Source organism: Lipotes vexillifer, unplaced genomic scaffold, assembly GCF_000442215.2.
Source record: "Lipotes vexillifer unplaced genomic scaffold, Lipotes_vexillifer_v1.1 scaffold1378, whole genome shotgun sequence".
Classification (NCBI taxonomy): Eukaryota; Metazoa; Chordata; class Mammalia; order Artiodactyla; family Lipotidae; genus Lipotes; species Lipotes vexillifer.
In genome coordinates this window covers 187,697-214,407 of record NW_006775104.1, presented here as the reverse complement: position 1 = coordinate 214,407, position 26,711 = coordinate 187,697, and the positions used below count along the sequence as shown (strand labels likewise).

Genomic DNA, 26,711 nt, shown 5'->3' with positions numbered 1-26,711 from the left:
GGAAGGGGACAGCTGGATGTCTGAGGCACGGCCTATGTGGCCCTCGGCCCCAAGCTGGACTCCGGTCTGCAAAGGCCCAAGGCAGCCCTAGGGTGACCTCAGAGGACCTGCGTGAGGGCCCTGGGGCTGGAGGAAGGAAGGAGCCCACCTGGGATGGGGCAGAAACAAGAAGTGGGTGTCTTCTCCCCATCCTGGCCCCGTCAGGAGCAAGGGTCATGACCACACAGACGTCAGACCCTCAGGGTACAAATGTCTCTCCACAGCTGGTCCAAAAATAGTTTCCATCCAGCTCAGGAATGCACTGCACTTCCCTTGCTGATCAGCTTCCGCCCCCTCCCCTCAGCCTCGAGGAGGCCTTTCAGGCTGGCAGAGGGCTGAGGAGGGCAGGGCTGCGCTCAGCTCCCCAGCCCCCCAGACAGGAACGGCACCTCCCTTGCTCCTGTCTCTCCCTCTCCCTATCCCACTGTCTGCATCCCTCTCTCACACAAGTATGTACTCTCAGTTTCTGCCTCCCCCAAGCTCCCCCATGGGCACCCCTCCTCCCACAGCCCCAGCATCCCCCTCTTCCCACAGCCCCAGCACCCCTCCTCCCACAGCCCCAGCATCCCCCTCTTCCCACAGCCCTCTGTCTGCCCATCGTCTTCCCCTCGTCTCTCCCCTCTTCTCAGGACAGGCAGCGGGTAAACAGGAAGTGGTTAAGAGAAAAAAGAAAAGGAAGCGCTGTGGACTGGAAAGCCTCTGCTCATTTGGGTGATTCCCTGCCTCGGAAGTCAGGTGTTGTCTGCGACATGGACACCTCTGGGTGACAGCCTGGGCCCTGCTCCTGGAACTCTCTAACAGCCATCTTAAAAAGGGCAGGAAAACCAACCAGAGCTTTCTGTGCCTCCAGCCACCGGTGTCTGTGTCAGGGGTCCCAAGACGCTGCTGAGCCAGAGGAGGCACACGGCCCCGCCCTCCTTAGCATCAGGTTGGGGTTGGGAGCTGCTCCCCGAGAGCCCGTGAACGTAGACGTCCTGGGCACTCACACAATCTCCATGGGGAACCACAGCCAGGGGCGGGCGGACCTGTGGCCAAACGCACACACAGCGCTTCTAGAGCGCCCGGCCTCTGTGTCGGGGCTTGGGACTGGGAAGGGGAAATCCCTCCCAAGAGGCGCTCTTTCTGGTACCTGGCTGACGAGCAAGTGAGGGTTACATAACGGGCCGGGTGGTCTCAGCGTCCCCGGGTCTGGACCCCATGGGAACGCGCCCCTCCCACTGTCTCAGTGTTCCCTTCCATGCACTGGCTTTGGTGCCAGAAAAAGTAGAGAACAGAGATTCTGGAAATGCACAGGACTTCTACCCAGTTCCCTCACGAGGGATCTTAGCCTGACTCTGGGCACCTCAGCAGAAACTAAATAAACCTCCAGGGTCAAGAGAAAAGTCACTCTTGAAAGGTTGTGTCCTCACCACAGGCTTCCCGAGCCTGTAAACACAGCCTGTTCTTGCCAAGGATGAGTTACTGACAGAGAGAACTTGCCAACTAAGGGCTGCTCCTCTCAAAGACAGCACAGCTCTCCTCACTCATCACCAACCCCGGAAGCCAGCTCTCAAAGAGTCTCCTCAGACCAACTCGGTCTCACGCTTGTCACTACTTGGAAGCCCTCAGCTGGGGACGCGTCTTCTGGACGGGAGCTACCGTGCAGCCTCACCTAGCTACTTGCTGGCTCTGGACAGCAGTCCACTTTCTTCATCAATAAAAGAGGGACGGTGGTTTATCTATCTAATGGCATTGGGGGAATTCTTTGTAAATGTCCAATAAAGAAATGTATGGTTTCAAGAAATTTCTAATTTCACTGAGAAATCAAGTCATTAAAATCTCTTAATAGAGAAACCTGATGGAGCACTTACAACAGGACAGGCCTTGTTCTAAGCACTTTCCTTGGATTTTCTCATTAGCGGTCCCAACCGCCCTACGTGGTGGTACGATTATTACCCTCATTTTTGCAAATATGGAAAACGAGGCACAGAGAAGCCAAGTAACTTATCCAAAGTCACACAGCAGGCAGGTGTCAGGGATGGGATTTGAACTACATTTGTTCGACTCATATTCCTAACCACTATGCGTACTGCCTCTCCAGTATAATCCAGGCATGACTAAGTGGTAAAAATTAAAACAACACATAGGATGACCTATGTTCAAGGTGACCCAGGGTGTTTTATAGTTTAAAAATGTGCAACAGATCCATCCCCAAGGCTGGCAGATGGAACACAGGAGTTGAGGAGAAGGTAGGAAAAAGGATAATTCCTGGGTTTCTGGCTTGTACAGCTGGATGAAAGGTGGAGACAAGGAAAATCAGGAGAGGACGACAGCTGGGAGGAAGATCACGAAATCAGTCTGAGACATCCTGAGACCGAGGTTCATTTAAGACATCCAAGTGGAGCTAAAGGGAGCCTGGGAGCAACACAAGGGTAACTGAAGGTGTGGGCACAATGAGATTCCTGAGAGAGACTCTGGGGGAGAAGACGTCTAAGCTGTGCCTTGGACAATCTCAGCACTGAATGGACTGCCAGAGGAGGAGGATCCCATACAAGAGCCTACAGTTTTGACTGACAGTGGGGAGGGAGCTTTTCCTGGTGGGCATGGTCAACAACATCAGCTGTCACTCAACAGTCAAGTAAGATGAGAGCTGAACAAGCCTAAGATGCAGCAGGACACAGCCATTCAGGACCTGGAAGACCTGTTTTGCTGGAATCATGGGCCTGAATCCAAACTGGACTGTGATGAAGGCTGCCTGGGAGGTGATACATGAAGTCAGTGGGTGTAGACAAATGTTTTGAGGAATACGGCTGTGAATATGGAGGAAAGAGGAGCTTGCAGGGGGGTGGCGGGGAGGGTAAGGGTTTCTCTTTTTCTGTTTTCTTTCTTTCTTTTTTTTTTTTTTAGAAAAACTGGAGAGTCCTGAGCACGTTCTAAACCTGACCAGAAGACTTGGTTAACAGGGAGAGTATAGATATCCAATCACTTATCACACGGATATATTTGTTTACGCATCTGCCTCATCTCATTGGCCTGCAAACCCATACAAAATCAAAGACGGTGTTTTATTTTTGTTTGCCTAATGCCTAGCATGGTGTCGGGCACACAGTAGATGCTAAGAACGTGTTGTTGACTCGTGGAGACTGTGAATGACATCAGGACAAGCCTGAAGCCCTGGGGAAGATACCCGATGCTGGAAATTAGAAAAGGAATGAAGTATTATTGATGCTTATAAACTTAAATGTGATTCTTGAGATATTTCAAATTCTTAACAAATGCCCAAGAAACCCAGAGACTTGAGGATGACACAAGAAATAAAGACTAGAAATTCTCTTTCCTGTGGCAACCATGGTCATGGTTGACCATGGTCACAGGCTTTGCACCTGATAACGTTCTTGCATATTGTTCAGATTTCTCCAGCAAAACGCTCTTCAGAGATGTGAACAATGATGCATCCTCAGTCTCAGGGTTCGCTGCCCCTATGTCCTTGGCTTAGTGTCAATGAACCAGGCCTCACAAGCTCAACTGAAGGTGCTTCCCGATAGGTGATGCCCTGACAAGCCCCTTACCCTTTGCCTTCATCTGCTGAACTGCATGTTGCATTCTGTATCCGATCAGCAAAATATGACCACTACTAAGCAAATGAGGTGATGCTGCTTTAAGCTAAGCTTCCCCAAACCTCAAGAATACTTTGAGATGATAGCTCTGGCTAGAAAGCCAAGACTCCACTGTCAAAGGCCACAGAGCTCTGTCAAAGGCCTTTCTGGTCTTAGCACCTGGTTTCTCGATGCCGATGCCCAGCTGCCAAGTCCCTCCAATTACTACTGCATTCCACACGAGGGCACCAAGGAAAGGACTTGGTGTCTGGCCCAACTCTATCAATCACAGGGAGATTAAGGCAACGGAGGGAAGATGGAAAATCCTGAGTTCCTTAATGAACTCACCTTTCCAGTTTCAAAGGAGTGTGATGAACCACAGTCCTCATAGGACCCTAAGAATGCTGACTCAGTAAGAAAAACAGAAGGCCTGTGGCCAAAAGAAACAGAGGTGCCTCACATCAACTTCTTGAGTTTGGCTTAACCTGCCTGATCTGCCTGGCAGGCACTTCTGGGGAAATGCCAACAGCATCTGGGGAGACATGAATTCACTCCCCTTTCCCCTGGTCACTGCAACAGGATGAGAGGGTTACTATTTTCAACCTGGAAAACTGTCACGTTGTTGTGGTTGGTTAACAGTTGCCATATTCCACCCTCAGTTGGCCACTGTTCAGAGCCTGAAGCAGCACTCTCAGTGGACACAGCTGGTCTGGAATGTCACATGAGTGGGCCACGCTGAAGCTTGGCTGCCAGGAGCCCAGCCAAGCCAGGAGATGGCAGGAAGCAGCCGCCCAGAGAAGAGCATCCCCTGAGGATTAGGGTAGGTGAGCTTTTCTTAGGCCAAGGCTTTGGGCCAACCACCAGTGGGGAGCATGGCCAATATGCCAGTCTTCTCAGCCACAGCCTCCACCCCACGGCTGATCAGTAACAGCCACCTCGGTCTCCTGGTAGAGGAACAACCACCAAATGAGATCATGCATGCCAAGAGTGTTTTATACATTAGAAGAGGCTAACAAAGGTTCATTTAAGGAAAGCGGGTCCAGCCTAATCAATAACAACAGCCAGACACCCACTGACTACCAAGAGGAACACTCTGTGCCTTTCATCAAATAATAGTCATGAAGGGATGGGTACTTCGGCTGGTCTCTTGCTCTGCGTGTGTCCTTCGGCCTGGTCTGCTATGTCTGATCTATCCTTATGTAACCCAGAGAAACTCACTTAGCAAAACAGAGACTAAAAGTTTCCTAAAATTTTTGACCAGAATAAAAGAGCACTTATTAGGTAAGACTTGGAAAATGTGGGCTAAATGCTTCAGTGGTGGCAGGAAGGGCTGAGCTGGTATTAAAGAGATTTGGGAAGGGTCTCAAGCTAATCAAAATGAGTAAAATTCGGTAGAGATGAGGTAACTATTTACTTACAAGGTTCTCCTTGTCTGAATCTATAATCAAGAATCTCAAGGTGCTTTAAGTCCAGGTTCTGGGCCTCAGTTTCCCACAATGTAAACAGTCAATGCAGGTAACAGACAGTTGACCCACTGTGTGTGACTGGTGGTGGCAGAAAAGGCAGAAGATGCAAATAGTCCCACTATTTTGTGCTTGCTCATGAAGAGCACAAAATACTAACAAATTAGCCTCAGTGTGTTTCCAAGGAAAAACATCTCAATATACTAAAAAAGTGTTAAAATAGATTCTATTTATTATTATTATTATCATTATTATTACAATGTTTGCCTAAAGGCCAATGATGTGATGTCAAATAACATACCAACCTGGGAAGTATATTCCTGTAGCTTAAGGACGGTGGGCCACCTGATGAAGACTTTTGGGGGTGATGGTTGTGGGCTGAGGGCAACAGGCAGGGCTCAGGAAGGTGTCCAGGAGACAGTGAAACCGAGCAGGACCCTGTGTGGTCTTCCAGGGACAGACCTTCCCCCTGCCCTGTGTCCTCCAACTCTTGTTTGTAGAAAAGATTTAACCTCCCAAGGCTTCCCAAGTTCCAAAGAGCAAATTTAATCAGAGAAGTGAAAAAACGCAGGAACAAAGGAAAGCGGTCAAGCAAGACAAAATAATAGTTTAGCCATAAAACAAAGTCAAGGACCCTTAGCTCCTCCTCAAGGGCTATAGATGACATCCTGAGCCACATCCTTGAGTTGTTTTGCAGAAACTAAACCCCTCCCCAGGTAGAGGAAGTTGACTGCATGCTGAGCACCAGCACATAGTCCCCAGACCATAGACCCCAGACCAGTTGGAGGCAGAAAACCGATAACTGAGATTTCCCAAAATATCACCCTGTTACCTCACCACGAGCCAATCAGAAGAATGCCCATAAGCTGATCAGGCACTCTGCAACCCTCACCCCTAACATTGCCTTTAAAAACTCTTCCCTGAAAGCCCTTAGGGAGTTAGGGTCTTTTGAGCATGAGCTGCCCATTCTCCTTGCTCGGCACCTGCAATTAACACTGTGCTTTCCTTCACCACAATGCAGTGTCAGTAGATTGGCTGTGATGCATGTCACCCCAGTTCCTTTCATTAACAAGAAGATGCAAAACTTCTGGCAGACTGAACTCACTCAGAGCAACTTCCAGACACCAGAGAGCATTTGGATCTGGGTGGAGTCCTTAGGTCAGTGTTCTGACAGTCAGGAACACTTACCCCAAGGAAAACAGGGCTCCATCCAATCCCACCCCACCCCACCCAAAGCACTGAGCAGCAGAGTCCTATAACCAGTTATGTCACAGTTTCCAAAATCAAGACCAAACTCTAAGTGACAGCTCAACACCCAAGAAATAGAAACAAAGGAGCCTTACGAATACCTATTTCAGTCACCAGAGGTCTCTCATCATTTTCAACTTAACTAAGAATGGAAAATTTTCTAATGTGTTATTCTACAGTATCAAAAAGTCAATGCCACCCAATTCTATACATGACTAACATCTTATCTTTGGCATTTCTCATCGTTTTCCTAGGATTTTCCTTTTTTTTCTTTTTAAGTTTCATTATTTCCTTCACAAGCCGAACTCCATGACCTTGGATCAGGCCTGAAGTTCAAAGGCATGAGCAGAGGCATCCCAAGCTCCCCTGTCTGCACACTTCCCTTTCTAAATAGACAGAAAAGGGCGGTGAGGTGAAAGCCAATGCTCAGATTACTCCATTTTTCACAATCACTGGTAAATTGTTGCTTAAGATGTTTCTGGAATCAGGATATGAGCAGTGAGCAAGGGCAGTAAGAAAACTCCATTCCCAGAGCTGAGCTCAGCACATGCAACAAGGCAGGTTCTCAAAATGGCTTGCCAACATGCTTCTTATCTTTCAAGATCTCACACAAGTCTGGATGGTGGAAGTAAGTGGTTCGTATGCTCATTCCTCAATCCCAGAAAGTTTCTGAGGAGTGGAAAATTCTAGGGACAACAAACGTTTAGAAATTAATTCAATACTGTGAGCAACTCCAACTCTGTACCCCTGGTACCCAGTACAAAACCTGGCACATGAGGAATGCTCAGTGAGCTCTTGAATGAGATGAATGCAGCACTCTACCTAAAACAAAATGACCTCAGTGAGAGACCAGTATCTGCAGCTGCACCAAGGTCAGATACTTACTACACTACAGTTTTTCCAAAGGGTTTTCTCCAACCTCAGGCTGCAAGAGGCTGGATGACTCCAGAGCGGAGCAGCCCAGCTCACCTGGTTCATGCAGCCAGTCTGAAAGGTGCATTGTTTTGTTATGTGACTAAGCCCTAAATATCGGTACCTTGTTGCCTTTCAAATGAACTTGAGCAATATCTGGATGCAGATGGAATTCTTAGAGAATTCCTGACCATTAGATAGATGCCTATTGAGAACTCCTGAAACCAGCCTCTTTTGATGCCATGAATGTCTCTGATGCTTATCTTTGTGGAAGAAAATGTTCCTCCATGAAGGGAGGGAGGAGGAGGACAGCTCAAAACATTTACTCCACACCCTGAGCGGGGAGGCAGAGTCCAAGGAGCTTTACAGTTATTGTCCTATTTGATGCTTACAACAACCCTCTGGGGTATTTGACAGATAAGAGAATTTGTCAGAGAGGGTAAGTGAAGAGTCCAGGGTCAGAGGTGGAAAGGGGGAATGCCAGGTTTAGAATCCAGATCTGAACACACACTGGTCCTCGAAGGTCCTGGTAAGTGGTCTTTTGTGGAAGTATCTTTACTAATTACGGGTGTATCATTCCTTACAATCATAGTTACTGAAGAATACTGTATCGAATTCTGTTCTCATAGCCACCATATTCTGAGTACTCCAAAATGGACGATGACTCTCTTGGTCTTTGCTGTCAGGCGCATAATTAGGATTTCTATGTTACCAGATAAAGCACACTGCTATGAGGATATCCTTTAGAGGGAGAGGAGACCTTTCTCTATAATGCATCTTTGTATCTGCAAATAGCATCTGGGTAAACCATCAAGAAACTGACTACAGAATAATATACATGAAAAGATGTGAAGAATTTTCTAGGCCATCCCACCTGAGGCACACAGTGGTAGCAATGCCACCAAGAGGCCCCTTTCTTCTTGGGAAATTAAATACGTCAAATCTTGGTTCATCCAAAAGGGACTTTTTGAGGCCTTTGCCATGGAGCCACATCCCAGAAGGTCCTATAAGTCATTTATGAAATATGCAAATTGCAATGCAGTGACAGAAGGTAGAGCTGTGACCACAGTCCCAGAGATGGCCACCAGGAACCTTATTGTGAGTGTGAAAATTACATTTCTGAAGAAAACAGTATGAATAGGGTGAGAGGTATTTTTATAAACATATCTGGATAACTGTTGCCATGGAGGTGTTTCACCTGGCAAGAATCAGGAAGTCCAAAGCTAGGGCTTAATGTCAGAGGCGCTTTTACCAGGAGAAGCTTAACATAACCTTGTGATACTTTCTGGAAAACATCAGTCCAGACCAGCAACCTGTGTTTGGATGCTGGCTCTGGCCACTAGGAATGATGCCACTAGTGTCACTCTCCATATTTTTTTTTTTTTTACATCTGAGAGAAAACTGCAGTGGCACCTTGACCTCTAATTGCCTGCCACATATTAAAGGATTCATATATATTTATATGGACAAACTGGCCAAATAACCTATTAGATGAAGTAAAATATATGAGACCTTACTTACATATACTTTTGGGATCTCACAGTCACAAGACCAAAAGCGTTCTGTTCAAAATTCTATATTCTATTTGACGTAAATTTTCTCAATATATGAAACCCAAGAAGTAGGCTATTAGCAAATTATTCCGTGTATGCCAGTGCATGCATTTTAAGTACAGAGACTGCTGGAAGCATCAGGGTTGCGACTGATTTCAACAGTTTACCATAACGGAGTAACTCAAATCCCAGGAAATGCACTGTTTGGGTACAGAAACCAGCAAAGAACAACAGAGTTTGAGCAGTAAACCTTTAATTACATTGAAAACAACTAGACAGACCATGTCCTTCACATGTTCTATTAGCAGAGGGATTCTGAAGGGTCAACACTTTATGAGACTCAGAACAATAGAAGCCCTCACAATGGCCCCATAGCTCCCTTTGTACACACAGGAATAGTCTACGGACAGGACCACTCTCTAAGTTACGTTGCCTCTAGAAACCAGACGGAGAAACTGCAGCCCTGGCTGCACACACATTCCCATGACAGTGTGTCACAAAAGTAAGAACCAAGTTGTTCAACTGCTTCCAGACCTTAGTCAGATTTGCTTCACTACTAACTTTTATGATGTGTAACATATCACAAGCCTGTAATCTCTAGTCCATCCCCTCGGTCCTGTCTCTTGGTTGGAGGTAAGGACCAGAGCCTCTTACAGACGGAAAGACCAGAGAGAATTGGAGGAGCTTCTCTCCAGGATGTCCCCACTGGTCCTGGCCTGGCTCTGCCTCGGCCCCCATCCGAAGATGGACCAGAACCACGCAGCCACCGTGGGCCCAGCTGCAGGGGGAAGGGCTGAGAAACACTGAGAGAACGCTGAAGTCAGCTGCTTGTGAGTCTCCGAGTCAGCATCTTCCAGACCAGAGTCATTGTTGAGAAATAAGGCTCCTCCCCCACAAAACCCCCGAATGTAACAGTGATCCAAGAGCTCAAAAACCAGCGGGCCAAATTCCGGAGAGGGAGCCCAGAGCTGACCACGGGAACAAGGAACTGGGGGCGGATCCCTCACCCACCCGCTGCTGCCTCCTGAACAAGCTGGGGTGTTCGTGAGACAAGGAACGAGGAGCTGGGCTCTACATCGACGGGTCAGGAGGATCGGTCCTGCCCGGAGCTGGGCGTCCTTCCTGGATGATCACACACCACCATGACCTTATTCCAGAAACTACTGTCTCCAGGAAGACCTGGATAGCTTCAACCAGTTGTTGCTTTCACAGTGAAGGGGTGGAGGAGGCTAACTGGGGACGCAGTGGAAAGACAGCCAAGTGTTCTAATTATTGATGTACTCAAGTAATTCAACTTCAGGCACTTCTTAGGATATAATATTATATGAAAAAAAAGCAAGCTACAAAATTGTATACATACACACACTTAGAAAAAATTTAGAAGGAAAACCTCTTAAAGTATGAATGATGGAATGGTGAACAATTTCTTTCTTTGAGAACATGCTAGACCTAAGAATAATCCTACAGCTAGTTGGAGTTATTCTCTTGACTGAGAACACACTTTAGGAAGGGATGCATGTGAACCAGTGAGTGTAAAAGAAGGTCTTTGTCTGGTTCACCAGATGGTTCAAATTAATCCTGGTCACCAAGAAGGAGACAGACAGCTCAGACTGACCACACATCCATCAACTCCCCCTGTATTTTTCAAGCTTTCCAACTTCGGGGGAACGAAAGACATCTCAGCTCAGCAATTCTGAGGAGTTAGTGACTCAAAGCACAGCACATGTGGGAGCCCCAAGGGCATTTTTTTTTAAATTTTATTTATTTTTTTATACAGCAGTTCTTATTAGTTATCTATTTGATACACATTAATGTATATATGTCAATCTCCCAATTCATCACAGCACCACCACCACCCCTGCCGCTTTCCCCCCTTGGTGTCCATACGTTTGTTCTCTACACCTGTGTCTCTATTTCTGCCAAGGGCATCTTGAACCTCCTGTTTCCACACCTGGGGACACAAGAGAGTCTCTCAACACGACAGGGCTGGATGGAGCGAAGGGAGGAGCAAGCACCCAGCATCTGGCAGGAGCCTGAAATGCAAGACTAGCTCAGGAGGACTGTGGGTTCTGTGGGTGTTCACTCAGCTACAGAATACTCCAGTTTCCAAAATGACCGGTTTTCCTTACTAAGGCCTCTCGCACCTCATGTACCACCCGCCCCACACCTTCAGGCTCTGTGCTGTATTATTTTCGGAGGCACATGACATCTGAGGGAAGGAGGGGAGGCAGCCCCCATGTGCTGGGCCCTGTTTCCTGCCAACCACCGTGCTGGGTCCTTTATCCACGTCTTCTCTTTCCATTCTCAAAGTGATGCAGAAACAAGGGAGTGCTGGGGTGTTTTTAGAGACAGGAAAACCCGAAGTCCAAGACAAGCCAGGCAGTAGGCTGATAACCCATGGGGATGCGATCTGCACAGATCGTCCGACCTAGTAGCCCTGGCTCCCAGGCAACACAGACATAAGCAGCCTTCTGGACGAAGACACATCAGAGGATTACTTCTGGTACCTGAGGGGTAAGGAGGGAGCTCCGTGATAATACTTGCTAATATGTTTTTTAAAAAAAATTCACGGTTGAAAGCCAATTACAGACACAGCCAGGCTTCTTGGAGCATTTATGGTGGCTGCTAAAGGGAATAGGCAGTCCATCCATCCCGCCGTGCCAGAAGTCCTCAGCAAAGCCCCGACTCACGGGGAAGGCGGCCCCGCCTGCACACTGGACAGCAGCTGTGGCTCCCAGGGGTGTGTGGCACTGACTCTTAAAGGAGCCAGTGGTCAGCAAGGCAATGTGCCTTAGACACATTCTCTTACTGCTCACAACAGCTCTGTGCCCCAAGTGACACAAGTAGCATGTGGTGGTGGTGGTGGTGGTGGTGGTGGTGGTGGATTTAGGGTCGGACCTGCCTGATCCTAAGCACTTTTCCTGCTAATCCAGACAGAACCATCCCGTGGAACCACCCAATCTATCAGAAAGAGTGGATCCCTGTGGCCTGATCAGCATATCAAATCCTGACTCTTGCCAGCTAGCTGACTCTTCTATGACATTATACGTCCTACGTTATCTGGAGCAATTCCAATTTTGAGCATGCTGGTTCCGTTGCACCCATGGGTGTGCTCATACTTGTCTTATGATGCATTCTGCCCCCAGAGGCCACACGGGCTTACGCTCATCTGTGCAACCCTCTGCACTTGTTTCTCCCATGGAGGGAGGGTCACCCCTCCCGCAGTGACAGATCATTTGATATGTTCTGATTTGCTTCACATGTTTGTGCTTTATCTTCCCTGCCACACTCTTAAGTTCCTTTTAAATCAACACTTTACCACTGGAAGACCGTTCACAAAAAAGGAATCCTGGAAACAACAGAATACACAGCAGTAGAAGAAACTGCAATCCTGCCTAAAATTGTTCTGCTTACTCGATTTGCAGGTGGCATGGTGTTGGACAGAATGACCCTCTAGAGACATGATTTTACAGTATCTCATCAGAGCGCAACTCCCAGAATGGGAACTGCCAAAATGTAATTTAACTGGAATCCATGTAAAGTCCTATGCTTAGATTCAAAAACTTAAGTGCTCCAACAGAAACTTGGCTTGGCTATAGTTCATTCAAAATATTAAAAATCTTCAACTTTTGGTAGTAAAGTTAAAACCAAGTTCAATGGTACAATGTGATTGTTTAACAGAAAAGAAAAAGTGAGTGTTGTTAGGATGTGTTAATGGAAGTGGAACGTTCGGGTCACAGGAAGCAAATGTTTCGCTGAACTCGGGGCTGAGCCCTCGTTACCCAGATGAAAAATAACACGCCTGATTCTGAGAGGCACACTTAACAAAATGATAGAGCCTCAGAGAAGGAAGAGACCTGGTGTCCAGCCTGGATAAGAAAAGAGAACAGAGAGACATAAAGAAGTTCTCAGACGTCTGACAGTTTGTCATGCGGAAGAGGGAGCCTAAAATGTGAACCGCTGAGCAGAAGTGACTGAGAAACAATCTTCTGTTTGATATAAAAGGAAACTTTCAAATCATGTCTATGCGAGGCAGAACGATGGCCCTCAAAGATGTGCACGGCCTAATCCCTGGAATTTGTATCAGTGTTACTTCACATGGTAAGAGGGACCCTGCAGATGTGATTAAGTCAAGGATCCTAAGATGGGGAGACTCGCTGGATTACCCCGTGGGTCCAACGCAATCGCAGGGCTCCTTATAAGCAAGAGGCAGGAGCATCAGAGCAAAGCAGACGTCAGAGTCAGAGACATATCTGAGGATGCTACACGGCTGGCTTTGAAAACAGAGGACGGTGCTACAAGCCAAGGGATGCAAATGGCTTCTAGAAGCCGGAAAGGGCCAGGGAACAGATTCTCCCTTAGAGCTTCCAGAAGGAATGTAGCCCTGCTGACACCTGGATTTTAGCCAAATAACACCTGGATTTTAGCCAATCCATTTCATACTTCTGACATCCAGAACTAGAATAGAATACATTTGTGTTGTTTTAAGCCACTAAGTCTGAGGTAATTTCTTAGAGCAGCCATAGGAGATGAATGGGATGTCTAACAAGGGAATAACCTCTTCTGGCTCCAGGGAGCTCCTTGTCCCCAGAGGCAAAATCAAGAAGAGGCTGATCCCCTGTGTGTCAGGAATGCTGTGTGGGTAAGTCCTGGATGACCCACGGCCGACCCCTCCAACTGTGAGAGTCCACATCACGTAGCAGTGCCATCTCCTGCTTTTGTATTCGACACACTGGTCCCACCCCCAAGGCTTGCCCTTGTCTTCTCGCAGGAGGACTGTGGCAGTAAGTATAAAGCATGCTTTGGGGATGTCCAAACAGCACCCAGGCCTGTGCCTGGTTCAGAGCAAAAGTGCTTGCGGGGGTGCCTACCTGAGCAGAGGACTCCTTTGTTCCTGGCGCAGGAGAAGTTGTCGCACTCGCAGAAGGGCCCGTAGATCTTCCCAAACTCGCTCTCGAAGCAGGCGCACTGGTTGCAGCTGCACTGCCCGCGTCCGCTGCACAGGGGCTTGCCCTCCGCTTCTCGGCACAAGTTCTGGTACCCGCTCTGGCTCTCCCCTTCCTGGCACTCGCACCTGGTGCCCAGGTAGCTGGGGTTGCACTCACACAGGCCGCAGACGTAAGTCCCGTTGCCACTGCACCTGGCGCTGTCCGGCTCCAGCCCTGTGCTGCAGCTGCACCTGCAGTTGTAGGTGACCCCCACCTCCAGGCTGTCCCGGAATCCCACGGGCCGCAGGGTGAACATGGGCTGCGCATGTTTGCCCGGGCAGCTCCGGGCCTCCACCGACACCTCAAAGGATGCCTGCGCAGGAGAAAGAGAGGGGACGTGGTGGCCGTGGTGCATCTGGGCCTCCCACTGTCTGCACCAGCCTCCTGATCAGCCAGGGGCCTGGCCCAAGCACAGTTCCTCCAAGGTCCTCAGTGAAGAACTGGGGCCAAATCCAGCCCCTCCCCGCACTCAACGGAGAGCCACTCCAACGACCCGAGGAGGAAGAGACCCCGGAGACAGCAAGCCTCTTCACTTTAACCCAGGAAGGGCGTATTCAGGCGTGCCAACATTTGACAGGCATCATGCTTGATTCTTTAATGTTCATCATCTCTTTTACCTCCCAGAGGAAAAGGGCTTCCACAGGAAGGTAGAAAGATTCACTCAAGGTTATAAGGTTCTCTTTCTCCCCTTTTCACTTCTATCCTATGCTCTTCCCGTCTCCATTTTGAAAGTCGACAAAATATTCAACAATTTACCAGGCACCTCCCTCTATGCCAGGTTAGACGTGGCTCCCTGAACTCATGGGGCACTGTGGTGGAGAGGCCCTGGCAACTGCCTGCCCTTCTGCAGAGGTGTTTCCTCCCCTGCTGGAGAAGGGAGAGATGACTCTTGGGTCCCTTCCAGCATATCTATCTCCTCACAGAAACACCTGAGCCTCCCTCTGCCCCAGTTTCTCTCTGCGTGGTCCTCACAGGTGTGTCTTTCACAATCAGTCCACGGTCCAGAGGTTGTAAAGAAGCATCATTGCCACACACACGGACAGACTTTTTCTTATTGAACAAAGCATGTACAGGAGTGTTGCTAACTCCCGAGCTGCTTATGGGTTGCCATGGAAACGGGCAGCAAGGTGGACCTCGCTGGCAGATGGCAATGGAGGAAAGATGCCTGTTAGCAGCCCACATGGCGGGGATGTGAGGAAAGCAAGGACACTGCTCGCTGTGATTCTCCCAGGGAGTACAGCGTGACTCCACCATCCCCTCCCCGCCACCATGTGGTGAGAATCATCCAGCACGGCCCTCCAAGCAGGGCACTGTGGAAATCTGCAGACAGGTGGCTGGCACGCCCTGACCAAACACCATCCTGAAGTCCTTCTGCCCTGAACCGACAGAGGCCTGGTCTCACTCCAGAAACTGACCCACCGCCTCTGGCCCAGGCGTCTTTCTTTTTCAAAAGGCTCCTCAGAACATCCTGAAACTCAGAACAAGTTAGGAACCACTTTTAGCTAGGGGTATTGTTAACGCTATTATTTGGGTTGGAATAGAACTGGTTTTTAAAATCAATAACCTGCTTTACTGGGTACTCTTTAGGTAATAATGTATATTTCTGGAGAACACTCAAAATATCTTTTTCTAAACGTTCTACAGAGGGCTTCCCTGGTGGCGCAGTGGTTGAGAGCCCGCCTGCCGATGCAGGGGACACGGGTTTGTGCCCCGGTCCGGGAAGATCCCACATGCCGTGGAGCGGCTGGGCCCGTGAGCCATGGCCGCTGAGCCTGCGCGTCATGAGCGTGTGCTCCACAACGGGAGGGGCCACAACAGTGAGAGGCCCGCGTACCACAAAAAATAAAAATAAAAATAAAATAAACGTTCTACAGATCCTTGTCACTTTGGGATCTTTACTAATTCTAAAAGGCCTCCCCTCTGTGACATCTAGGGACGCCCCCCTGCAGGGTGGGAACCGGAGCGCGTGAGGCTGAGCAGGAGACCCCGCTTCCTAGGTCCTGGAGAGAGTCTGCTTGGCAACAAGACACCAGGAGTCGGCATTAGTGAAGCTGTATCACAGCAGACACCGTCAGACGGGTGCGCTGAGGACGACGACCAGGAGCCAGGGTCAGAGGACGCCGGGGGAAGCAAGCCAGCTGCAGACAGTGGGACGGGCCCACACCCCACCTCCACGTGGGGGGTGGGAGGCGGCAAAGGGAGAGACTGGCAAAAGCACGTTCACAACCCGGTTCCAAGGCCCTCAGGTACAGGTGAGCTCTCGAGGTAAGGGAGAAAGATGCGGACCCACCCAGGGCACTGCAATCTGCCTAACGGTTACCAGGTGCTGAGTACCACATGCACCAGGCCCCGTGCTGGGCATTTCCACGTGCATCTCATTTACATGCCCTAGGAGGAGGCATCCTCATTTACCAGAAGGAAAACGGGGTTGATGGGCTCCGGGAGCTTAGTGCTGGTCACACAGCTGGGAGGGGTGGGGCTGGGCCTGTGCTCTCCTTGGCATGTCACCTCCTAGAAGTAGGGAATGAGGCAGATGTCCAGTGTCCAGACCTGGGTAGAGAGAGAGAGGCCCGGCTCACAGAGGGACCACTAGATGGGAACCCACCCAGTAGTGACCAGAAGCTCCTGGTCAACTTTCAACCTTCCTGCCTTGGGCTGGGGATAACCTGAGCCTGCAGATGGAAGGACAGGGAGGCTGCACCTGACCGAGGTGCCATGGGGCATCAAGAATGTGGAGGTAGATGAACATCCCTCCCTCTGAGGCTCGGAGAGAAGCCTACTACCTCCCAGGGGAATAACTTTGCTGGACTTGTTAAATGGAAAGCCCGGCCCCCCACAAAGGCCGCTGCGGGTCAGAAGTGGAAAAAATTACAAAGAAAGAGCCTGGACCAAGAACCAAAGGCATTTAATTATTGCAAGACTGTGGGGAGTGTCCATCTGTGAGCATAACCTTCCCCCAGGAAAACATGCCTGCACCAAGGGATCAAGTAACAAGAGAGGGAATTAAATCTCCTGGGCCTCGCAGATGTCTGTGTTTGCTGGAGAGGGAGTGGAAAGGTTGGGGATGCCCCTGAATCAGTGCCGGCAGCGGATCACCCAGGATTCAGAACGATTCACACACTGTCTGCCCAGTCTAAGGCCTGGCTTCTAAGCAGGTCCCAGTGGGCTTCTTCAGCCAAAGCTCTGGTCTAACCGAGGGCCAAGCTGTCGGGCCCCGTGCAACCTAGCATGCAGCCGGCCACCTGATAACCAGAGGACAGCTCCATTTCAGCCACTAAGTCTCAGGTCCTGCTGGGCACAGGAATGCTATAAAAAGCACTCCGGCAAGAGCAAGTCAATCTGTTCTGCTACTCCTCCCTTCAGAGTCCATTTCCCTGAGGGCTCAGGAAAGAATCCAGAGAGTTTGTCAGGCAGCTGGAATGAGGCTGCTCTTCCCTGATTACTGTGGACTCTTGAAAGTGAAGGCTCCCCAGTTCCAGGAGACTTTCCGTTTTCCCACTCCAAGATTCCAGAGGAAGGTCGCGGACACAGCAGTCCTCCCTCCCGCCCAGTCTTATTATTTGAACCTCATTGGGATGCTCCTGGTTCCTGCACAGGGCTGCCGGCCTGACCACCCTTTCAAAGGGGCTACCCAGCCCCCACCCAAACCCACGCTCTGCAAATGCCAAGTCCACTGGGAGCTCTCTGAGACAAAGCGGTGGGCATGGGCAAGGGGTGGAGAGCCCCAGGGGAGGGGCCGGAGAGCGGGACGCTGTGGGAAGCCCCCAACGGGGCTCACTGGGTCCTTTGTACCGGGCGTTAGTGCCAGTCGCACAGCCAGCCACTTGCATACTGATTTGTCAAAGCCAGCTCATGAGAAAACTGACTCCCAGTGGCCAGGCCCACTCAGTCAGCCCTGGCTGATGCTGGGAGGAAAATTAGGGGGAAAAAACCAGAAATCACTGGATTTGGGACTGCAAGATTTCATGTAAGGAATATTTCTCTGAGGACAACCTTTGTCCCTCACCCCCTACCACCTCCCCTTGCTTCTTGCCTGGACAGACAGATCTCTTAACCCAGAGGTCACAGAACAGTCACAGAACCGCGGCCTCTGATTGGATGTGACCATGGAGACAGTGCCCACCCACCTCCTCCACCTCTGCAGGAAGCTCTGGTTACACGGAGGGAGGCGAGACCTGCCCGGATGCCACTTGAACCCAGCTGTCCCAAGGCTCCCTCCCCCATGGGCCATGTCCTTATCCACAGGCCAGACCCCGAGATGCACCGGGTGGCAGTTACGCCCTGGCTGCTTCCCCTAACCCCTCTCCTCTGGTGAGCCACCGGGCCCTTCTGCTGTGCTCTTTACTCCTGCCTACCCTCCTCGCCATTTCTGACTTACCCAGAGCCCTCCCAGCTCGTGGTACTAAAGAAAGGAAATAATGCCTGCCAAATAATGGCCAGACACCTTAGCTTGGCATGTATGTCCTACCAGTTGGCCCAATCCTGCCTCTGCAGCCCCTGCTCCTCTCTTCTCAGCTCCCAACCCACTCCCCTCAGCTGCTTCCCACCTGCAACGGGGCAATCAATGCTCGTTCACACCTTCTCGGACTCACCACTAATGGGGCCTCCCCACCCCTTTTTCTATGTCTGGAAAACTCGGAGCCTCAGCTCAAACAGCACCCCCTCTGTGATGCAGGGCCCTTCTTCCTTGGGCACCAGGCCCAGCTTTCATCACTGCCCCCAACCCTATGGGGCTGACTCCTGCACCTACATTTCCTCCACCAGATTTGTCCCCGGGACAAATGTCAAGGGGGAAATGCCCACATGCTCAGGAGCAAACCTAAGTCCAACTGTCAGCTCTTTGGAGAAACTTCAGCCTGAGATGAGGGACAGAAGTACATCTCTCCTTCAGCAAAAAGGGGGTTGAGGGGAAGCCCCCCAGTTCTCCCTCTAGGCCAGCTCCGTGGGCACATGCCCGTGCAGTCACACGGAGCCCCATGCTCAGAAGGGCCCGTGCTTAGTTTAATGCTCTGCTGTTGTCATCTTGAAATTCTTTATTTTTTAACAAGGACCCCACATTTCCATTTTGCCCTGGATTCTGCCCCCCACTGCCTCCAGGGCCTCAAAGAGCTCACCTCTGGTGGCCTGCGAGCTGCACAGGTCCGGCTATGACAGGCACGTGGCCACTGCTCTGTGTCAGCTTGTTTCCACCCACATAAAACAAAACCTCACAGCCCTGGCGGCAGAGCCGGGGGCCATGTGACTGTGGCCTCTTGGGCAGAGAGAGAAAACAAGGAGTCAGCATGGCAGGCCTGCCTTTGGGCCGCTGTCTCAACAGGACCACGGCCCCTGGGGCCCCAAGGGAGGCTCTCCCTGGCCCGCCCGTGTGGAACTGCTGTGGAGGGCGTGGGAGAAGCACCCTTCTTGCTTCCGTTTCAAATGCTCTAGAAGTCATCCAAATACGTCTGAGATTTTCCACTTTTGTGAAAAATGCCACTTAAAATCCTTTCCTGTCTTCTGGACAATGTTGCTATTTTTCCGAAGTATCCTAGCAAAAAACAAAATCTGCGCACTAGAGTATCTGTACAAAAGTGGCGATGATCCCACCTTTAGCTCCTCTGAAACTTTTAGTTTCAAGATGCACGAGGTATAAGGAAAAAAACACGAACCTTGGCATCAGTGGGTGCAGCTCTGACTCCTGGAGCTTATGCTCACCAGCAGCCAGACTTCCAGCAAGTCTCTCAGGGCCCCCCACCTTGGAGCCTCAGTCTTTCTCACATAAGATGGGGAAGTAATGTCTACCTGCCAGAGGCTGCAAGCAGCAGAGGAAGCCAGCAGCCAAGCCCTAGCAGAGCATGGAGAGTATTATAAATTCCCACGAAATGCTAACTCTGTCATTCCCTCCACGGTCAGAAGGCAATGACCAGGGAGAGGACTTGGTTTGGAGAGAGCTGTGAGTCCACTGCCCTCTGTGGGTGATCCCACATCTCGGGACGCCCAGCAGCACTGAGCCCCAGGGGGTGTACACAGAATGCGGTGAGGTGTTCCCTGCTGGAGGCCCCGGCCCTTGCTATGGTGCTCTGCTCTGAGGCGAGCTGTCTGAACGGGGATGATGGAACAGACCATAGGCATGGGCAGCATCTTGCCAGGGGGAGGAGGCATGGGTGCTGGCATCAGAGCCAGAAAGCCCTGGCCTCGAACTTTGCCACTTACTGGCTGCTACTTACTGGCTACTTACTTGGGCACTTAATTGAATTCTTCGTGCCTCAGTTTTTCTCATCTGTCAACATGAATAACTATCTTCCTTACAAGGAACCCAGTGAGGAACATGGAGCTAACCCTTTGTCCGGTTACTTTCCAGTCCTTTCCAATACTAACTGCATTGCCCCTTTGGGTCCATTAGGGACCCAATATTCTTATAATAATTTCCCCTTTTTTCTTATGGCAGCATAAACTGGCTTCAGTTTCTTGCATTCAAAAAGAATTCCAACTTTATGCTATTATTAGCAACAAACACCAGTTCCTTTGAACTTCCTGGGGTCTATATACCTCCATCATGATAGTTCCTTTACACTTGCCCTTTGAAAAGAAAAAAAACTGAACAAAGAACTCCAGATGCAATCTGACCCACACAAAAAAGAGTGAAACCATTTTCTCTGGGGTTCCATTAATGTAACCTCAGTTGGCATTTTTTTTAAAGCAACACTACTTATTCACGTTGAGCCTTTGGGAATTAGAATCTACCAGATCCTTTTCTTAAAAGCTACTATCAAACCAAGTTCCCTCTATCCTATTAATATTCTGAACTTAATGCAAGACATTAATCCTGATGATTTCAAACCAGCTCAATTTTTTTAAATGTTCTTAAATCTTGGTTTTCCTGCTTTATAAGCTAACCTGTTTTCTCCAGCTCTGTGACCTCCCCAACTTTGATAGGTAGTTCTCCCTCGAGTTAATCTCAAGCCGGGAGTAGACAGGAGACAGCTGGAACCTCAGTCAAGTCTTCCTCCAGATGACGTTATCAACACTCTTAGAAAGCAGGTTTACTCAGCTATGCATCTGCCTAGCTGTGCTATCACCAACCCATATTACCTGTCTTTGCATGAGGATGTCATTAGAAATTGTCAAGAGACTTCCTGAAACCCAGGCGCCTGGTGTGTGTGCTGTACATCCTCCTCCTTGCCTCTGTTCCGCTGAACCTATTTGTCCAAGTAAAAGGTTCCTTGTTTGGGTGTTTTTCACACATCATTCCTTAGCTTTCCTGACACACTGCACCAAACATCCCATCCACAGATCTACAGAATCCACTTACATGTAGTTTTTCTGGTTAGTTCTGCCTCCTTCCATTTTTCACAGCTGTCTCTTTAAAGCCGGTGGCTATAAGGCTTTTGTGTTTTTTAAAAACATCATCTGGATTGATTAATCATTGCAATTGATCAAAACAACATAAATATATCACAAAATTTGACAAGTATTAAAAATAAAATTTTATTGGATGTGCCACTTTAATGAGATGGGGCTTTCCCCACCCAAGTAGTTCATGTACATTGAAAATATTTCTCATTGCTAAATAAGACAGGGAATGGCATCAATTCTACTCCTATTTTTTTATTTGTATAGATTAAAGCACTCTCTCCAAAATTTATTCACGTCAATAGGAAAATGGGAATAGGAGTTTTGTTACAGCCATGTCACCTTATTCTGAGTACCTTCTTAGCGAAATGCCATATATAATCATTTTAAATTTTTAACGATTCGTCGTTTGAAAACTTGATTAGGCCAACCTTTCACTTTTTTTTTTTTTTTTAAAGCAAAAAGAAACTTGGAAAAAAACCTGCATTAGAAAAAGATCTGTTACCTAGTCATGAGAGTCCTTTACTTTCTCAACCCTGATACCGCATTCTGAATGGTCCCTTTGCTGGGGTGAGGTACCACTGGAAGATTTAGAATGGGTGAGATGTACGCCTGTGGGTTGTAATGTGGGCGAAGGGCAGTTGGGAAGGGGAAGGAGGGAGAGAATCAATTACAGAACGTGAGGAAGCTCCAGAAGACCACGCTGCAGTGTAAGCAGTCGTGCGGCCACACCTCTGTCTTTTGGAGCTGTTTCCCTGGAATCCAGGGTATGTGTGCTTATCTCCACCTTGGCCATCATTAGTGCTTATGAAAGCCCAGGAGATATGGTCATGTATTTTTAAGGTCCCTATAATTTTTCTGGTTCCAACCAGATTCTTTAGTTACAGAAGAGAACTTTCCCTCAGTTCTCTATTTGCCTTTCTGTTTTCTGAGCAATGAAAAATGTGTCAATAAAGCAAGGAATGGATCTCACAGTCTGCTTCTGGCAGCAGGACTCTCTAGAAGTGAGGATGGCTCTCCATCACCACTCTGCCTGCCTCTGAGCCAGTATTTCATCTTTGTTCTCATCATCCATATATCTTCCTCCTTCCCTCACGTCCTTGGCTTGGTACACAGATACACATCTTTATACACAATGTTGCTTCTCCACCATTTAGTTATATCCACTTAAATCCAGACAAGGCACCCACACCCTGCATTGCAACAGAGTTATCCATTCCATCTCATCAAATCAGAAGAGGTGGATGGCTTTCTTCATATTTTACAGAAAGGAAAAGTGAAAGTCGGATTACCCAAGGCACAGGGCGAGCTGTAGAAAACCAGAAACGAAGGCAGGGTCTTTTAGTTTTCCACCTACACTCTCCCACCGATTTCATCCCTGTCCAAGATAATGATGGTTTAAGACACCAAAGGCACGACGTCAACTTGAGGAAGCCTTAAGTGACAACGCACTGAAGGCTGTGTGCTGCCTGGAGCTTTTTACTAAGTCCACCTGCATCTTAAAGACACAGCACAGGGCAGGCTTAGGAAAGTCCTCCAGCATGCAGAGTTGGAAGACAGAATACAAACTCCTAAAAGCCTCTAAATAAGTCACGAAAGTTATCAGAAGCCAAAGAATGATGACCAACATTAACAAGTATAAACAAACGGGAGGTGAGAACTTACTGTGTCCCCGATCTTCAGGCCTTCACACTTCCTCTGACCAGGGTAAGATACACCGTCCTGGCAGGTAGCAGTGAAAAAGAGATTAATATCCTCAGGCTGATCCCAGACGGACAGCTCCACTTTAGACCGGATGCTCTGAACAGAGAGAGGAGATGAAGCCAGAACCACTTAGCAAAGGCTGCAGCCAAGATGTTCTCCACACTGGTTCTCTGATGCCCACATGGCTTCCTTTAACTCCGGGATCTCAAGCCAAGGCAAGAGCCAGTGGGCTAGGTTCGCTGCCCCTCCCTCATCCCTTTCATCCTCTCCACACCCACACACCATCTTACTAGCCCTGGCCTGAGGTCTCCCTCTGTGGGCTCAGAGAAGTTGCTAATGGCCCACCTGCCATATGATAATCTCACCTGCTTCCAGGGGTCATTCTCTGTTCCTGCTCGCCTCTGCAGAGTCACCCCATCCCCACCCTCAGCTTCAGACAGCGCCTCAAATCTTGCCATGCGCGCCCCAGACGCTGGGCCTTTGCACGTGCCTGGGATAATGTTCCTTTGCTCAGCTGCTCTTCTCTCTCCTCCCCCCGCCCTCCGTCAGCTCCCTAGCTTCCTTCCCCATCAGCTCAGCAGGCACCTCAGATGAGGTCCAAATTCATGAGCTCTGAACTACATTCTGAGAGAATAAGACCTTATACGTGGATTATGTTCTCAAGACAATGGTTGAAGCAAAAATCAAGCCAAAATTACCCGACAGATTAGAAAAAATAAAAGACTAAAAATATCAAGTGTTGGAAATGAGTTGGAGCAACTGGGTGCCTCATACCCTGCTGGTGGGAGCATGAACTGGTACAACCCTTGAGAAAAACATTAGGCAGTACGTACTAATGCTTAGGTCAACCTTAGACAAGCAATTTACACTAGGATTATATCCAACAGAGATGTGTACTGACCAGAAAACACATACGAATGTTCACAGCAACACTGTCTGTAACAGCTAGAAACTGGAAGTACCCAAATGCCTATCAACAGAACAGACTTTTTTTTTTTTTTTTTCAAATTATGGTGTGTTCATGTAGAATATTACATAGTACAAGAATGAATATGACTACATGTCATGACATAGATGAATCTCATAAATATCACACAGCCCAAAAGAAGCCAGATGCAAAAGGCATACATATTCTATGATTCTATTTATACAAAATTCAAAAACAGGCAAAACTAACGGTTACCCCCAGGGGATAGTAATAGAAAAGGACATAGGGGTTCTGGATGCTTGTAATATTCTGTTTTGGGGCCTGGGTGGTTCTATACTGGGGTGTATTTAGTTTGTAAAAAGTCTGTACAACCTTCTGTATGTCTCCAAGTTTAAAACATTGACACTGAGAATCTCTAAGGACAATGTACTTTAGAGACAGAGACCAAATGAAATAACTGGCTTGTAGTTAGGGCACATCTTACAAAAAGAATGTTTTATACACTAAATACACTCAGAATAGCAGGATGCACATACTCCGAGAGACACATGGACACATGGACACCCCCCCCCCCCGCCAGATCAACTGACAGCCCTTCAGACTCCCACCTCCTTCTCAGGCGCACTCCAGGGAACAGGGCATTGGACGGAATGGCAGGCAGAAGTGCTTCCTGCTCTCATGGGGTTTCTTTTCTTTCTCTTTCTCTTTTCTGCTGAGCATGCAGTGTTAAACTTGAGTTAGGTAAATATGCAGTTTCCCCAACACATTAACAGCTTGTTGAAAACACTCTCTGCCAAACACAGTCTCTCCCTTTGCAACCAATTGTCTAAGTGCTTCTGCAACTCTAAAAATACTCTCTCTTAAATCCACTTCCTCTTGCTAGTGCCACAGCCTCCACTGGCAGAGGGCTTGAGAGCGCCACTCAGCACACACAGCTCTCCTGCTGTTCACAAATCTGTTCTCCCCGCTGAGCTATGAATTTCAAGGACCATATCATATTTCTCTCTAGGACTGAACACAAGCTTTTGCTGAATGGATGAATGGATGGATGGATGGATGGATGGATGGACGTTTTAACAGCAGCTATGGTAGGCAGCTCAGGCCTATTGGAAGAAACTTAAGTATACAGATTAAATGCAAATAAATGTGAGGATGAGGCAAACCAGTTTATCATTAAAGGGCTAGGTAGATCGCAGCTATTTAAAAATTACTTGGGATCGGTCTGATGAAATATGAGGGCCCCGTGGCTCACAAACAAGACTTTGGGAGAAAGCACCAGCCCTTCCCATCAAGATCTGCTGAAGCCACCACCCGGAAGCATTAATGGGGAACTCGGAGGAGGGAGAGAAAGCACTGGGGACCGGGACTCCTATTCAATGAATCAGTAACTATAACAGATGCTAACAGAATCCTATATTCTACTCTGGCCGTGAGACCCCCAAGTTTTGTGTTTCAGATCTGAAGTTTGTATTATTCCTGATCCCCATGTTATCTCTGGAATCAGAAACTCTTAAGATGTTAGTGAGGGTAGGAACTGTGGAGATTATTCAGTTCAAACCTCCCATTTTATGGAAGTGGGAACTGAGGCCAAAGAAAGGGCCTTATCCAGGGCCACTCAGCTGCCAGGGGCAGGCAGGACCAGAACCGGGCCTTCTGGGTCTCCCAGCAGTGCTCTCTGTAGTCACCAGACCGGGCCCTTCTTTACTCGGAAACTGGCTCTGATCTTGGAGAGTGCAGATGGTCAGGTTGTATCCTGGTTGAGTCAGTCTCCCCTCAAAGATTATGAGCTCCTGGAGGGCAGGACTGTGTTCTGTTCACTGTTTTATTCCCACCGTGTGGCATGATGCCTGCCACACGTTAGGCAGTATTTATTTGTTGAACAAATGAATGAAATGGATGGAGTACAGGATATAGCAGAGGATCAAAGCCACAGCCAGTGCAGTTCTGATGCATGAAAACTTTTGTGTCGTAAGATAATTATCTGAAATTCAATTAATTCCTACCAAATTTGCCTCTGAACATGATCCCTTACTCCTCGCCCTAGGACAAGAAGACAATGTCAAGAAGTTTAAAGGCTATTAAACACTCAGGCTAGGTCCCATCTGCAACTGCTTTAAGTCAGTCAGGCCAGCTGTGGAGTGGGTGGGAGCAGACTTCATGGCAACAACAAAAAGAGAAACATGTGCTCGGAGAGGAGGGCTCTGATGTCACCCTCCACATGCAGCTCTAGTGGTTTCCAGCTCATTCTTTTCTTTCCCCCTCTGAAAAGGGACCCCCCCCCCATGATTTCTGAGTCCTACCCCCCTTTGTCAAGGTGACATAATGCTGGTGGTGTGTGTGTGTGTGTGTGTGTGTGTGTGTGTGTGTGTGTCTGCACACACCCAGGGCCCCACCTCCGAGCTCTGGAAGGGAACCTCTCACCAGCACCCACTGTACAGCAAAGCTCCACGCTGGTGATCTCTCACAATAAAGAAGATGGCACAGCACGAAAAAATGTAGAAATCAAAGCCCAGAGGTGAACATTTCACACAGTGAAAGCCAAGAACGACAGACTCGATTCTACGAGACGTTACATTAAACGTGCCCTTTCCATTTTGCTCCCTCCCCAGCCTAGAGTCACACCATGGCCATTTCCACTGTTACCTGTGCTCTGCTGCAATCCTCTCAGGATGTCCCCACAGACGGTGTGCCAACTATAAGCGAGGTAGAAGTCAACCCCAAAGCACAGAGGTGGCAAGGTGACACAGAGAAACACAAATGATCCCATGAGAGCTGTGCTTGGACTGTGGCCGGGGAGAGGAACAGGTGAAAGGACAACCAGAGCCCCTGCACGGGCCAAAGCGCATGCGTGTATGCCCACATGCGCACACACACACACACACACACACACACAGGCCTGTGCAGGCCAAAGTGCACATGCACACGTATGTACACACACACACAGAGGCCCGTGCAGGCCAAAGTGCACA

The 26,711-nt window shown here is 48.8% G+C and overlaps 1 protein-coding gene across 1 annotated transcript in view; it reads right to left on the bottom strand.

Moving 5' to 3' along the window:
• Window positions 1–26,711, bottom strand: part of ITGB5 (integrin subunit beta 5) — a 114,715-nt gene that overhangs the window by 17,289 nt on the left and 70,715 nt on the right. The window contains exons 9-10 of the mRNA XM_007449681.1: window positions 22,776–22,910; window positions 13,662–14,091 (exon numbers count right to left, since the gene is read on the bottom strand). Coding sequence (XP_007449743.1) covers window positions 13,662–14,091; window positions 22,776–22,910 — 565 coding nt within the window. The remainder of the gene's footprint in view (window positions 1–13,661; window positions 14,092–22,775; window positions 22,911–26,711) is intronic.